Source organism: Paroedura picta, chromosome 1 (assembly GCF_049243985.1).
Source record: "Paroedura picta isolate Pp20150507F chromosome 1, Ppicta_v3.0, whole genome shotgun sequence".
Classification (NCBI taxonomy): domain Eukaryota; kingdom Metazoa; phylum Chordata; class Lepidosauria; order Squamata; family Gekkonidae; genus Paroedura; species Paroedura picta.
Window position 1 is genome coordinate 19,361,610 of NC_135369.1, and position 16,055 is coordinate 19,377,664.

Consider the following 16,055-nt stretch of genomic DNA (forward strand, 5'->3'; position numbering starts at 1 on the left):
GTGTCTGTAAACATGAGACTCCTGGGGGTGTGGCAGGGAGGTGTGGCCAGCCAGCATTACTTCTGGGGTTATTTATTTATTTGTTTGTTTATTTATATACTGCCCTCCCTGAAGGCTCAGGGCGGTTTACAGGAAGCAGGAGAAGATACAGATAACATATGGGACAACAGGTGATAACAGCAATAACATTATAACAACAATAATTTTAACATGATAACAACAATAACATTAGAGAATGATGGAACTGCAAAAGAGCCTCAGCTCAACTCTTACTGGGACCCAGTGGGTTAGGCAGATTAGTAGCAGTCGTAGTAGGATGCCTTGGGGAACAATTGGAAATGATGGTTTGGGTCAACCTTAACCAAATGCCTGGTGGAGGAGCTCCCTTTTGCAGGCCCTGCGGAACTCCTCTAGTTTCATCAGGGCCCTGATCTCCTCTGGGAGCTTGTTCCACCAGGTGGGGGCCAAAATGGAGAAAGCTCTGGCCCTGGTTGAGGTCACACAAAACCTGAAGAATATTACAGGGGTTACGCCACCAAAAATGGTCTAGAACAGTGGTTCTCAACCTTGGGGGTCCCAACCCCAAATGGGGTCACCTGTCCCCTTCCACGGGGTCATCAGGACAGGTTGTCACCTCTGGCCTCTGCCATCTGCCATTGCTGACCACTACCTGCAGATCGTTCAGCGCCCTTGTGCCTGCGCATGTGCACGCTCTGGCACTCCTGTTGAGGTCAAGGCATTATGGCAGTTAAGAACCGCTGGTCTAGAAGATCAGGAGGAGGACGTGGAAGCAGCAGCCCTCCCCCATTGTTTGCCCCCCACCAAACATAAGAGAAGCCATGTTGGATCAAGTCAGTGGCCCATCCAATTGAACACTATATCACACAGTGGCCAAACCCAAGGTACCATCAGGTGGTCCCCAAACGGGGCTAGAGTGCTGACCAGCATGGAAGATCCACTGGCCTTTTTTTTTGTGAGCAGCTCTTTTTTCTGTGAATTTGTGTGATTTGTTCAAAAGGTTAGGTGCCCTCAGTGCATTGAGTGCTAGCTAACTCCTTAGGCAGAAGAAAATTGTGATTTGGTTTCTTGTACTCCGCTTTTGACTACTCGAAGTCTTAAAAGAGCTTACAATCACCTTCCTTTCCTACCCCACAACAGACACCCTGTGACATAGGTGGGGCTGAGAGAGCTCTGAGGGAGCTGCTCTGCTAGCTCTATCTGTGCTGTGAGGAGCCCAAGATCGCTCATCCGGCTGCATGTGGAGGAGTGGGGAATCAAACCTGGCTATCCAGATTGAAAGCCGCTGCTCCTACCCACGACACCGCACTGGTTGGTAACTAGGCCTTTGTTACCCCAACCCCTAGTGGGCAAGCCTGGGTTTCTTCACTGCCCGCAGACCCCCCCTATCCTTTGGTAGCTTGTAACACGAGGGACTGGATGATGGGGAACGGTCTGCTCAGTGTGCTTCCTGTCAACCCCAACCGCTGCTTTAATAGCCATGTTGAAATGAAGAGTGAAATTTTACAAAAATCAATCGGCGGATGAATGCTTTAATATACTTGGGGAAGGGAGGGGAGGCAAAGAGAATCACAAGCCTGTTTTTAAGAGGATTGATTTTTTTTTCTTCCCCCTCTATGATCCATGAACTCTGTAATCCAGGTCCTTTTCTTCAACAGCAGCACCCAGTGCAGAGCTGGTCTGTGAATACAAGCCTGGCCTGGCTGCTGACCCTCCTGATTGCTAGGAGACTGAGGCTTTTGTTTGGCAGGGGTGGATCAGGGCTGCTTGGAAGGAGGGGGTGAGATCAAGAGGTTGAGAAAAAGGACCAAGAAACCAGAAAGACCTGCACTGGAGGCTTTGTGCCAGGTTGTGGGCTGGAGTTTGAGTCGGGGCAGGTTGCTCCACCCCTTCCTGTTCCTGCACAGGAGAGCATTTGGCCTGGTGCACTTTGTCCACCCTGGATTTGTGCTCCCACACAGGAGCCGGGGAAGCGAAGTTCCCAGGGCAGAAATGATCTTGTATTGTGTTTTAGCTGGATGCCCCTGCAGGGAGCAGAAAAGGGGACGTTATTCGTATTGCTTTTATGTTTTGACCCAGTACTGTACACTGTTCTGTCCATTTTCTTATCCTCACAACAGACCTTGGAAGGAGATTAAGGGGCCATTAAAGGACTGGCCCAAGGTCACTCAGGGAGCTTCATGGAAGAGTTGATGATTTGAACCTGGGTCGTTCAGGTCCTAGTTCAGCATTTGATCCACTGTGCCACACTGTGACTGGCAGGAGATCTCCAGGGGCAGGGAAAACCCCGTAGCACCATTAAGACCTGTAAAGTTTAATTCTGGGTATCTTTCATGTGCATGCACAGTTCTTCAGATGCCTTGCTTCCATTAGCACCTTTAAGACCAACAAAGTTTACTTCTGGGTATAAGTATCTTCAGTATCTGAAGATGTGCACATGCACACAAGGGCTTTTACCCAGAATTAAACTTTATTGGTCCTAAAGGTGCCCGTGGAATCCAACTTTGTTCTGTTGCTTCAGACCAACGCGGCTGCCTCTCGGCTTGAAAACCCCACGAGGGGTCGCCATAAGTTGTCTACAACTTGACGTCACTTCCCATCACCTCTCCCGGATCTTAGCCCGCCGCCCTAACCGCAGCTGGTTGAGGATTTGTTTCAAGCGGTTTCCCTCCTTTCTCTCTCTGTGTCTCCAGCGTTGACCTTGTCCACGCCCAGATCCATATCTCCGAAGGGAAAAGCTTGCCAGAGTTGGGCCTGAAGCAGGACAACATACGGATCAACGGCTGCGCCATCCAATGTCGGGTCACCACCGAGGACCCTTCTCGCAGCTTCCAGCCCGACACGGGACGAATCGAGGTAAGGCAAGCCTCCCGTTTTCCTCTTCCTGTTCTTTGGCTTCCAGGACATGTTTTCCTGCCACTGTGGTTTTGTAGACCTGTGGGGATGTTCTTGACCAGGGGTAGTCAAACTGCGGCCCTCCAGATGTCCATGGACAGCATTGCTGGCAGGGGCTCCTGGGAATTGTAGTCCATGGACATCTGGAGGGCCGCAGTTTGACTACCCCTGTTCTTGACAGTCATTCCACATGGCATTCTGGCTTGGGGTTTCGTGGGGCATTGAGCCGTGCAAGTCTGTCGTGTTCTGATGTATCCGAGAGCTTATTTGTTTAATTCCGACGACTCCGTTCAGAGAAATACCTCGAGGGAGCGTATTTTCAAGTTCCTTTAAAACCACAAGGCGTATTGACCACAGGAGAAATTGCATTAAGGCGTCCGTATCAATTGCAGTAAACGTGAATCGAAAGGGTATTCGCTGGACAGACCGTGTTAGGAATCTGTACACAGCCCGTGGCGCCCGTGGCTGTATAAAGGAGTAAGGGGTAGTGGGGAGGAGTTAGGGCGGGACCGGTCCGGGATAAAAACTCGGAGGGGCCAATCAGGAGCCGCGAAGCGGCTCCTGATTGGCCCCTCCAAGTGTCCATCCCGACCGAAGCAGGCAATGGGGAGCCGCGCGAAGCGCGGCTCCCCATTCCCTGCTTCACCCGCACAGCGACAGGTAAGCGCTTCGGGGGCCGTTCGCCTGGGGGAGGGTGGGGGTGGTGGGAGCCGGCCTTCTCTGGGCGTCCGGAGCGCCCTCGCGGTAGCGAGGGCGCTCCGGAGGCCCAGAGAACGCCGTTCGCCGCTGGGGGAGGGTCGGGGTGGTGGGAGCCGGCCTTCTCTGGGCGTCCGGAGCGCCCTCGCGGTAGCGAGGGCGCTCCGGAGCCCCAGAGAACGCCGTTCGCCGCTGGGGGAGGGTCGGGGTGGAGGGAGCCGGCCTTCTCTGGGCGTCCGGAGCGCCCTCGCGGTAGCGAGGGCGCTCCGGAGGCCCAGAGAACGCCGTTCGCCGCTGGGGGAGGGTCGGGGTGGAGGGAGCCGGCCTTCTCTGGGCGTCCGGAGCGCCCTCGCGGTAGCGAGGGCGCTCCGGAGGCCCAGAGAACGCCGTTCGCCGCTGGGGGAGGGTCGGGGTGGAGGAAGCCGGCCTTCTCTGGGCGTCCGGAGCGCCCTCGCGGTAGCGAGGGCGCTCCGGAGGCCCAGAGAACGCCGTTCGCCGTTGGGGGAGGGTCGGGGTGGAGGAAGCCGGCCTTCTCTGGGCGTCCGGAGCGCCCTCGCGGTAGCGAGGGCGCTCCGGAGGCCCAGAGAACGCCGTTCGCCGCTGGGGGAGGGTCGGGGTGGAGGGAGCCGGCCTTCTCTGGGCTAGAGGAAGGCAATTTCCCCAGCACTCTCCTCCCACCGCAGCCTTTTTTGCCCCCTGAAATCATTCTCCTACGGGTCAGTGGATCCACAAGAACATTGTGGAGAGCAGACCGGGAGTCTGCAGCCAAAGGTCAGAATCACTGCAGATGGGAAAGCTGCTCCATAGGTGCCAACCAATATCCCTTGATGTGATACTGATATCATGCTCTAGCTGGTATAGAAGCTGCCGAACCAAATCTTTTGGCTTGGGCTGTGCGCTGGTCTGCTGACTGTTCTCCCTGTTTTCCTTTATTGGCTCATTTTTATTTGCTCATTTGGCTATTAGCAAAAGCTGTCGAGCCGTTTAATCATCAATATTGAGCAGATCCATAGAATTATAGAGTTGGAAGGGGCATGCAGGGTCATCTAGTTGAACTCCTTGCAAATGGAACTTACAACTACCTGCCCACCCACAGTGACCCCAATTTCATGCCCAAATGATCACGCACACACCAAAAATCTCCAGAATCCAGCCTAGCCTGGAGGGAATTCACCCACCTTCCCACAGTGGCGATCAGCAATTCCCCGGGTATGCAAGGAATGGCCACAAGAGACAAACACTGACACATCCCTTCCTGCCCACCCACCCACAATCTGCCTAAGTTCATAAAATCAGCATTTCTATCAGATGACTCTCTAGCCTCTGCTTAAAAACTTCCAAAGAAGGAGAGCACGCCACCTCCTGAGAGGTGGTTCTATGTTACAATATTCCACATTTGAATTCTGTGCCAGCGTGGAGTGAGGCTGAAATTCTTGGGGCTGCAGGGGGAGTGGACTGCCCACAGAAAATCATTGATCCAGTGTCCTCTCCTTTCTCTTCCTAACCGTGTTTGAGCCCCCTCCTTGTGTAACCTCCAGGAAATTAGTTCAGAGGGCTGCAACACCGACTGCCAAGTATTTTGTGTGGGACGGTCTTTTTGAAGGCTGTTTGGAAAGTTCAGTTCGTTTAGTATGGTTGTTAATGGTGGTTCGCGGAACATGTTTTATTTTTATTTATTTTTATTTCAATTTCTAGACTGGCACAGCCATCTCAGGGCAGTTCATGACGTTGTTAAAAATAAATTGACAAGTAAAAACATTAAATTAAAATAGATCAAGGAGGTCGGGGTTCAAGTGCCACCCCAGTTACTGAAGGATGCTGGCAACCCTTGGGCCAGTCCCGTGCTGTCAGACAGACCTACCTCATAGGGTTGTTGTGATGATTAGATGGAGGGGATGAGAATGTTGGGAGATGCTTTGGCAGGGTAGCTTGCTCCAGATTCCTGGAGAATTGGGGGGGGGGGGGAGTTGGAGAGGAGTGGGACTTCAGAGGATTAAAAAAAAAAAGAAGTCATTTCATAGATTTCCAGTGATGGTTTCCCAGATGGGATGGGAGTGGTCCTGACATGAAGCTGCCCGACCCTGAATCGGATTATTGGTCCATCAAAATCAATATTGTCTTCTCTCACCAGCAGCAGCTTTCCAGGGTCTTGGGCAAAGAAAGATCTTTCACATCAGCTACTGCCTAGTCCTTGCAACTGGAGATGCTGGGATCATCTTCTGCATGTCACGAACTACCACTCAGCCACAGCCCCTCCCCAAGGTATAGGTATACCATGTGGCATCCCTAAAGGATCTGCTTGTGCTTGTAAGGTCCTGGTGGGAAGATGGCCTGCTTTTAAATTTTCAGGGTGTTGCCCCTGTTGCAGGATTTAGTTCTCAACATATAAGAACCAACTCTTTTTTGGTGCCAAATTTTGAATGTTCTCCCTGGTGTTTACGCCAGCACCCCCCCCCCCATCGGAGTGCTTTTTGTGTAGTTACCTTCATTTTATTGAGGCTTTTGTGCCATGTATATAGTTTGTTTTTATAGCTGACAATCTCCTGTGTTGTTTCCCCCCCCCCTCTTTTTGCAAACTGCCTGGAAGACTTTCTAAGTGGAGAAGCGTGACAGATGTTATTGCCTAAATATTAAACAAAACGTGAATCGTGACCGTGTCAGCACATGGGGAGTTTCCCTGACTCCTTCTCGGTTTCGCTGCTTGCTGTTTGCAGGGGAAGGTGGTGGTGGGGGGGGGAATTTTGCAGCGCGGTGATGTCATCTCTGACATTTTGGTTCTCTAACGTATCGGCAGCCCTTTTTAGCCCACTTTTGTCCATCTAGCGGCTCCGGGCAAGCTACAGTGACAGTTAAAAATCTCTTGGTTGTAGCAGGGAAAACTCAGCAAATCAGTGACACGTTGCTGTCGGTAGGCGGGGGGGGGGGGAGGAGGGGAGACACAGGGCTGCTGTTTTCAGCGGCAGCCTCGCGTGGCTTCTCCTGTATCGATTTTCACGCTCGGCACTAGATATTCCAAGATGTGCATGTTAATATTATGACCCCCCATGTTGCACATGGGAGGAAGGCTGAGAGATAATGGTTTGATGTCAATTTTGGGTTGAGGTCGAGGGGGGTTTAGCCTAGGTCCCATTCCACACTATTTGTATCCAGGGCACCAAGGTGTCTAGATGCTACCTAAGAAAGCAGAATTTCATATCTTTAACAATAAGGCTTGCTTGTCGTCTCCCAGGGAACCTTGCGGGGAGGAGGGGAGGTTATTTGAGCCAAAAGAGAAACCATATTTCCACATTCAGCAGCAGCAACTCAACGGCTCCAAGGGTTTAACGCTACGGAAACTGTCCCAGCACCTCCCTCCTGGCAGGGATCCTGCCCAACTCATTAACAGAGGCGGCTTCAGAAGCTAAGAGTTAGATCGAAACTTCATTAATGTGTTGCCAAAAAGACGAAGAAGAGGAGGAGGAGGAGGGGGGAGAGGAAGATTGCAAACTCGCCTCCGTATCAAGACTCCCCCGCCCCCTTGAATTATTGGCACTTAGTGTGCTCAGAGATGGAAGGGAAGGGAAAAACACCCCTCTTCAAGGACTTATTGGTGGAGAGTGCCTGGAATATAAGTTTTCTTCCTACGCTTCCCTCACCTCCTGTGGCACTTGGGATGCTTGGAGCGAAGCCATTCAAACATTTTGAAATTGGAAAAACGGTAAAGAGGGGGAAGGATGCCGAGGGGAACCGAGAAGAGACTCCTGTAAAGGCACCCAGAGGAATCTGAGAGGCTCGATCTGTTTTTTAAAGAGGGGGAATGAGAGCAGAGCCTGTGAACTGGAGCATGGTTTTGTATGGATCTGTGTTTTGTATTAGCCTGTTGGATTTTTTAACAGAAAGTTGACCATGTTTTGATGCATCATTTGACTGACACAAGAGTATAAAAATCCTGATGGTTTAGACCGGCTATCTGTCTAGTACAGCCTTTTCCAACTTTTGGACTGTGGAGCAAATTCTGAAATATTTCTTGTGCTTCGATGGGCCCCAGAAGTGGTGGCCCCTTCAGAGAATCGGGTGCTGAAGTAAGATGTGGGAGCCAGCCAATCAATCGATTATTTACAGTTTCCATCGTGGAGGAGACTAGGCCTGTAGAGCAACAGGGGAAGTAGGCTCCAGTGATGTCTAGTGATGTCAGCGGCCATCTGAAAGTCCCTGGGGAGCTCTCGTGTGATCCCAACAGAGGTTGGGAACCTCTGTTATACAGAGAGGAATATGAATACCTGGCCTCTAGAACAGCCTTTCTCCACTTTTTTACCATTGAGAACCCCCCAAAACATTCATCAGTCTTCAAGAAACCGAGGAAGTGGCGCAGAATATGGTTGGGAAGCAGAGCTGTGGACACGCCCACCAGGGGCCCCTTCCCCTCCCCTCCCCTCCAGGCCCATCATTGGCCATTGTGGGGGTGGGGGTGTTTCAACTTGACCATATATGGTTATATCACCCCATAAATGTTTAACAATAAAATATATATTAAAATTAATTAACTCCCACCCATTCGGGAAACCCTTCCAGGGCCATCAAGAAACCCCAGGGTCCCATGAAAGCCTCGCTGAGAAAGCCTGCTCCAGAACAACTTCCTCCCTAGATGTGATTTCCTGGCACAGTTTCTTGAGTTTAGCTTCCAAATGAAGACACCCTTATTTTCTTGTTATCCCGTTGCTGTGACTTGCTTTTAGTATTTGTTTCCTTTCTGTGTTTCCTGCTATGGGCGTGTCGAATAACTGCTCTTTTTAAAATTACGACTGCTTTTCACACCCTGTGAGATTGTTCATTTCATTGGAAGGTTTCAGCCGCCGATTTGCATGTTTTTTATTTTACTGACGTTCAGTATTTCACCGTAAGACTGCCTTGTCAACCTCCAGTTAACAATGCAAGAGGGAAACTGAAATAAATACATGAACTCTCCAGCTCAAAACAGAGAACGCTGGCTGTTTTGTTGACGTGTGGGTGACCGGGGGCTGGATCCGTAGATCGGTGGAGCCAGTGGTGCTTTCCGTGGGTGCAGGAAGGGATGGCTCCTTGCTTCAGAAGAGAAACAGCACTGAGGGTGGAACCGATCCCTGGGATCCCTCCCTGTGTGTTTGTTGAACTGCTTATTATTATTGTTGTTGTTGTTGTTGTTATTATATTGTAGACTGCCTCTCTCCCAACTTGGGCTCAAAGCAGTTTAGAACATCATGAACAAACTGCTCTCTGGGGGTCCCTCTAAAGCAGCAGTTCTCAACCTTTCTGCCACTGCAACCACTGCCACCACCGCCATGGCAGTGGCGCTGACCCAAAGGGGGTCATAGGGTTGTGTGCTCTGGTGCGCTGGTGATCATGGAAGGCCACCTTAACCTTACATGGCTGCCAGCGCGCACGCAACCCTTTGGGTCACCGAGGCCGCTGCCACAGACGCAGGTAAACCAGCGGTTCTCAACCTTCCCCTTTGGGATGCCGAGGCTGCCGCTGGCGACTCCCCTTATAGAGTCGATCGACCCCCAGGTTGAGAACCACTGCTCTAAAGCTAAGCCCCACTTGCTCACAATCTACCTGCCAGGACTCTTTCTGTCCACAGAGCCGGATGTGGATTTAATGCAGCACTTCTTGTGTACTTCAGACTGCTCCTTGGCTCAGTTTGTTGATTCCTTATATGGGGCTATCATCGATTGTTAAGCGAGAATGTTTATGCTGTATGTTCCACTGTTCATGGAACTTCATTTTGACTCTCTGATTATTCTGATAATACATGGGACCTTTGATTATCATGCCTGAGTCTGTACTCTCAGTGCTGTTTTTGCAGTGCCAGGACTCTTTCTGTAGGCGTGTTCCATCATGTGAGCTCCTGCCTGAAGCCAAGACCCCCCTGTCACTGGTCTGACGGCATCATCTGTTGTTGTTGTTGTTGTTGTTATATGTAGATTAGATTTATTGCCCACCATTCCGAGTGGCTCATGGCGGGTTACATTAGTCTGAATAAAACCCCATTAAAACCCCAGACATAAAAACATCACCATCCAAATGTACTATGTAAAAGAGAAGAATGGCAGAAAAAATATTTAAAACCCTATCCCTTCTCCCAGTAACTCGAACGGAAGGTGGGAAGAAGAGGCAGATGAAACCAAGCCGCCATACGCACGCTTGTGAGTGCAGGTCTCTCTCAGTTCCCTTCCTTCAGTGCCGTTTGGAGAAGTTAATTGATTCTCAGTCGTTGCCGTAAGGTGACTAGGGGTGTGTGTTTGTCTCTGTGCCGGCCGCAGGCCTCTGTTTCCACCCAGGCTGTTTATCTTCCATTCCTCTGGGTCAGTCCGTGGTGAAAGGGGCAGGCCTGTGTGTATTTGCTTCTCCCATTCTCCTCGCCTGTCAGGACATTCCTCCCGAGCACCCACTGTGACCGGATGCCGCCTGCAGGATTTCGTCTTCCCTTGCCTTGACACCACAAACAGCTCTTGCCAATCAAACGTAACCGCCAGAGAGCTGGGATGTCATGCAGGTCCTGCTAAAGAAGACTGGCAGCGGGGTGGCGTTGCCCGGCTATCCAAACGGCAGGGGTGGGGGATAGGACTTTCAAGCGAGAGATTGATCTGGAGAGGGAAGATGGCACCTCCCCCGAAGAAGCCCTTTATCAAATGCTGTCGGTTGAGGGGTCTCGCCGGGTTTTGTTGGCCTGTACAGATGTGTTGAGAGCTACACGGCAGGAGCATGTTCCTCCCAGCATGAGAGCTCCCCGGTTGACCTTTCTGCTGTTGTCCTGAACAGAAATCTGCCGGTTACCTTTACTGACGCTTCCCGAAGGATCTGAAAGCCGCCCGATCTTTGCAGCTGAAGAACACACTGTGGACAGTCCTAAGCATCCTACACAGAAGGATATTTGTAGCCAGGCTGCCTGGAAGGGGAGACTCAGGGTACGAATCCCCTGCCAGTCCTGCTGGAGGACAGTAGCAGTATGGTCGTTGCGATCAATCATCTTCTTTCTGTGTGTTTGAGTTTTCTGAATGGGGGGGGGGGAGAAATTTGGTGTGATGGAGAGCCTAGAGGGAATCTTTGTCTGGAGGGGAAGAGGGCTATTAGGGGCTCCCTGCATCTTCTTGTTAAGGAGCTGAGCTGGAGAAGGTTACGAAAAGGGCAACTCAAAGGAGCAAAGTGCTCAGAACATCTTCTCAATGAGAAAAGGCCATTGCATTTGGGAGTGTTCAGTTTAGAAAAAAGACTGCCCAAAAGGCAACGGTGTGTGTGTGTGTGTGTGTGTGTGTGTGTGTGTGTGTGTGTGTGTGTGAGGGGATTATAGGAGTTTATAAAATGGGTGTAGAGACAGTCGAACAAGAGAACGTCAACCCCCCTGCCCCACTCATATCATTGGAACTTGGAGACACCCAAATGAAACGGGTGAGTAGTAGCTTTTACACTGATCAACACTAACAAAGTCTGAGCACCTGGAGAGCGGCTTCAAGTCAGGGGAGTCCATCCTGACCAGGTAGATCTTGAAGCAGGCAGCTTCATGTGTTCAAAGGCTTTTGCTGTCTCCCCATGGGCAACCGTCCACGGTGGCCAAGCAGAGTTTCCATATCTAGAGGCTGAATAAGGGTAGTGGAGTTTGGAATCACATGCAGGGGAGTACTACTGCCCTTGTGCCCTGCTCATGGGCTTCCTGGGAGCTGCTGGCTTATGTTGGAAGCAGGAGACTGGGCTAATGGGTTTTGGACCTGATCCAGGAAGGCTGTTTTTGTGTTCTTCCTGCAAACTGGTCTTTCACACTAATACAGAAAGGCATACTTGAACAAATGCAGACCCCCCCCCCCATTTATGTGCCTCTGCATCACCATGGAGGAGTTCCTACCTGTCCTCTCCCTGCAGGTAATGGAAAGGATCAGGTGCGTCTTTGCTGAACTATTGCACATTGTGCTTCAGGAGGAGGAGGAGGAAGAAGCGAAGGCAGTTCGTGATGCCATCACCTGCTGCTCACTTGAGATACCCGGAGGACCCACAAAGAGACAGCAAGAAAGAAAAGGGAGGGGTTGCTCCTAGCTGCTCCCAGGTGCTGTCAGTCCACCCCTGTGTAGAGTTGAAGAGCCATCCCTGGTCCCAAGCAATGCTGCTGCGTTTTGCTACTACCAGCCAGTCTCTTGCTTTCCCAGGGGAAATTGGAGATGGCCCCAAAGTAAATGGGAAATCCTCCGTTTTCCTGATCAGGGAGGGGATGGGGTATCACAACCCCACTTTTCTGCACTTCTTGTCGCCCTGCTAGCATCTGAACACCAGAAGAAGCCTTCTAGATCAGACCAGTGGCCCATCTATTCCAGCAGCCTGTATCATACAGTGGCCATCCAGTTTTCCAAGAGGGACAGACACAATAAAGCCAAAGCTCTTCTGAGTGTACAGCCTCTGAATGTGGAGATTCTCTAGTCATCATGACGAATAGCCACGGGTGGACCGAGCATCCACAAATCTCTCTACACCCTTCTAAAATCACCTCTTGTCATGGCTTTACAGTCACTGGCAGTGAATTCCACAATGCAATGACTTGTTGAATAAAGAAGTCTCCCCCCAACCTGGATGTATTGCCCATCAACTCTGTAAACAGTTCTTGCTATCCACTTTCTCCTAGTCCCCCATCAAAAGGGGAGGGAGGCAAAAGGATACGAAAACGTGTTTGTTGACACACCTGGGATGGAGGGTGTGGTCTACATGGATGCTTAGTGTGTGTGTGTGTGGGGGGGATGTGAGATGGCATTTGGTCAAGGCTTCCTAAAAATGCTATCGAGTCACAAGAAGAACCCTGTTAGCTCAGAACAAATGCATCAAGTCCATTCCTAATCCACTTCTGTCATAGTGCTCCAGATTTGTCGTAATTTTTAAAGACTGGAGAGGAGTTCCTATCTGGCTGCATCTGTTTTCCCAGAATAGCCCACAGAGGTATAGTTTTTAATTGGGATAATAACTATAGAGGTAGAAATTCTTGGTAGACGAGCAGGAACTAACTCCCAGCACTGGATGCAATCATGAGCCTGGTTTGTAACAAGTGAGGAATCTTAGCTGAAAGGTTGTCTCGTTTGCCGTGGAAGTCAGTCAAAATAAGCTGTTTGTTGTTCCCAGTTCAAGACAGAGGTTGACATGCCGGAGAGAGCTCCGTGGAGAGATTCAAAGTGAATAAAGGCCAAGAAGACAGAACAAAAGAGGACAGATGGAAGAAACTGTGTCTAGGCAGCCAGGAGAGAGGCTTTCATTATTTATTAGAAACATCTCATGTTGCTGTAGTTCAAGCAGCAGATAATGAATTAAAATAATGATTTGTATCCTACCGTATCAATAAGCGGAGCAGAATGCACAAAACGGGAGTTCCCCATCTTCAGGGTAGCCCACTGAAGTCCTGGAAATTCTGTTCCTAAAACACAAGAGGAGTCCTCCAGAATCAGAGTGGTGGTGCAATTAGCCTAGAATGCTCTTTCATGCAGTTACCAACCAATTGCCTTGGACATGGAGGTTCCCTTCAGTCACCATGGCTAGTAATCCACCATTCCTCCATAAATCTGTCTAATTAGCCATTTTAATGTCATTTATGACTGTGCCAATGACTACCTCCACTGACAGTGAATTCTACCATTGAGTTCCTGGATTAATCCCCCTCCCCCTTTTTGTCTGTCCATCAACTTCAGTTGGTGGACCCTGAGTTCTGCCTTTATGGCATTTCTCCAACCCATGTATATATAGAATCATAGAATCATAGAGTTGGAAGGGGCCATACAGGCCATCTAGTCCAACCCCCTGCTCAACGCAGGATCAGCCCAAAGCATCCTAAAGCATCTTTGCTTGAAGACTGCCAGTGAGGGGGAGCTCACCACCTCCTTAGGCAGCCTATTCCACTGCTGAACTACTCTGACTGTGAAAAATATTTTCCTGATATCTAGCCTATATCATTGTACTTGTTGTTTAAACCCGTTACTGTGCGTCCTTTCCTCTACAGCCAACGGGAACAGCATCCTGCCCTCTTCCAAGTGACAACCTTTCAAATACTTAAAGAGGGCTATCATGTCCCCTCTCAACCTCCCTTTCTCCAGGCTGAACATTCCCAAGTCCCTCAACCTATCTTCATAGGGCTTGGTCCCTTGGCCCCAGATCATCCTCCTCGCTCTCCCCTGTACCCTTTCAATTTTATCTACGTCCTTCTTGAAGTGAGGCCTCCAGAACTGCACCCAGTACTCCAGGTGTTTTCTGACCAGTGCCGTATACAATGGGACTATGACATCTTGTGATTTTGATGTGATGCCCCTGTTGATACAGCCTAAAATGGCTGTATCGCACTTGTGTTGTCATTTCACTGAAATATCCCTGAATCTTTAGCCTGTCCTCATAGGAATGGTGTTCCCAATCCTGAATAATTTTGAATGCCCTCTTCTGCATTTTCCCCAGTTCTGCAATATTCTTTTTCTGGTATAGAACAATATGTAGCAGGGATGGCCAAATTGTGGCTCCCCAAATGTCCATGGACTACAGTGCCCATGTGTCTGTGCCAGCATGTGCATGTGCCTCATGGGAATTGTAGTCCACGGACACCTGGAGAACCACAGTTTGGTCACCCCTGATATACAGTATTCCAAAGGAGACTGCAGCATTGATATCATCCATTTCGCTTTCAGCCTCTTTCCTAAGAAATCCCTCTCCTGGAGCTTGCCTTTTCACAGCTGCCACCTGTCCAACTTTTCTATTTCTCTGGGTCATGGCAGTAGGACTGGAGCCTCCCTGCCCCTCTGGTTCAGGATAATTGCTACCTCTTGCCCGCATTCTCTCCCGACTGCTCATTCTCTTAACAAATGGACAGTCATGTGCTGGACCAACGTCTTGGGAATCTTTTGTTGCCAGGAATCGTTAGAGGATTTATTGTGTCAGGAGAAAGTGCAGCGGACATTCGTTGGCAACTCATCCCTATTGGACCGACGAGAGAAAGATCTAAACTTGATTGCTTTGCAGGATGTATGGAAATAGCTTTGGCACGAAACACCCTTGAAACTGATCTGTGTGACATTGAAAGAAAAATTGTCTAAAAATTATGTTTCGGTGGTATTTAGCACCATATAAATTGTGAGAAAACTTGTAAATTAGATTGTGAGAGCTGTTGGAGACTGCAACGAGAGCACCCAGCAGGTTTTACGCACGTATGGCAGCAAGGCTAGGAGATTCAGATTTATTGATAGAAAGGAACAGAATTAATTAGAGAGGTTTTAGGATGTCAGTTGCCCAGGGAGCCAACGGGTTTGACTTCTGAATTACCTGAAGGGCAGATGAGAAGCCTATAATGTGGAATTTGTGGCTTGCACTGCCGGAATTTGCATAGGAGCAAAGCAAAATCACTCCCTGTAGCTCGATTCAGACATAACAAGAAACCGTGGTTTATGTGAACTGTGGTTAGTTTGGGAAATTGGGATTCGGTTCACAGAGGGTTGCTGAAATCGTGGCTGGCTTTGCTGAAACAGGTTTTTGTAGCCCTTTCCTTTGTAACCAGAGAGGCCATTGTCAAAGAAAAAGCCAGGTTTAAGCTTGCATACAAACAGATAGTTGACTAGCTCCCAAGGTTAGTAACATGCTGATTTGCAGAATAAGAGCTAGTAGCTCCTTAGAGACCAACAAGATTTTTGGCGTACAAGGTTTTGATATTCGTCTATCTAATGAAGGGAACTTTGAGTCTCAAAAGCTTATACCCTGCAAATCATATTAGCCTCCAGGGTCTCAAAGGTAGTTCTTAAAACTAGCTGTGGTTAATAAACCAGCTTTAGCTCCCAGTTAGGGAGACCCTAACCAATCACAGTTAAGAGAGTGGCCTCCATTCAAACAATTACACCAACTGTAGCTAGTTTAATCAAACTTTGGTTTTGCACCATGTTTGAACAAAGCCTATGAATAATTCTTTTAAAGTAATAGTAGCTTGCAGAAATAGACTGCCTGGAACAGGAAGAGTTGAGTTTTATGTCCTGCTTTTCTACACTCATGAAACCCTGGAGTTTCTTGGCAACCGAGGAAGAGTTTCCTGAATGGGCGGGGGTTAATTAATTTATATATTTTTAAAAATGGTTGAACATTCATTGGGTGATATGACCATTTATGATCATGTTTATCTGCACTCCCCCCAATGTCTAATGATGAGCCTTGAGGGAATGGGAAATTTGTGTGATAGCCTTGAGAGTTCACAGAATCCCAGGCAGAGGTTTTGCTTTGAGGCAATGCGGCGATTACGATCAGCTTGTTTTTCACTTGAGCGGTTATTCTTTTTCTTCAAAATAATCATTCAGTTTTCTTTTGAGTAATCGTTAAACACAATTACTTATTCGTATTCACCATTAACTAACACGGGGAACATTTTGTGGACAGCTGACAGGCTCTTCTCTTCTCACTTGGTAAAATTGCAGTAACAAATAGATTCAGTCTCATGTGTTCTT

The 16,055-nt window shown here is 49.2% G+C and overlaps 1 protein-coding gene across 11 annotated transcripts in view; it reads left to right on the top strand.

Moving 5' to 3' along the window:
* PC (pyruvate carboxylase) overlaps positions 1-16,055 on the top strand; it is a 444,838-nt gene that overhangs the window by 194,171 nt on the left and 234,612 nt on the right. For all 11 annotated transcript variants that reach the window (XM_077324995.1, XM_077325044.1, XM_077325023.1 and 8 more), the window contains one exon: positions 2,712-2,874. In XM_077324995.1, the coding sequence (XP_077181110.1) occupies positions 2,712-2,874 (163 nt within the window). The remainder of the gene's footprint in view (positions 1-2,711; positions 2,875-16,055) is intronic.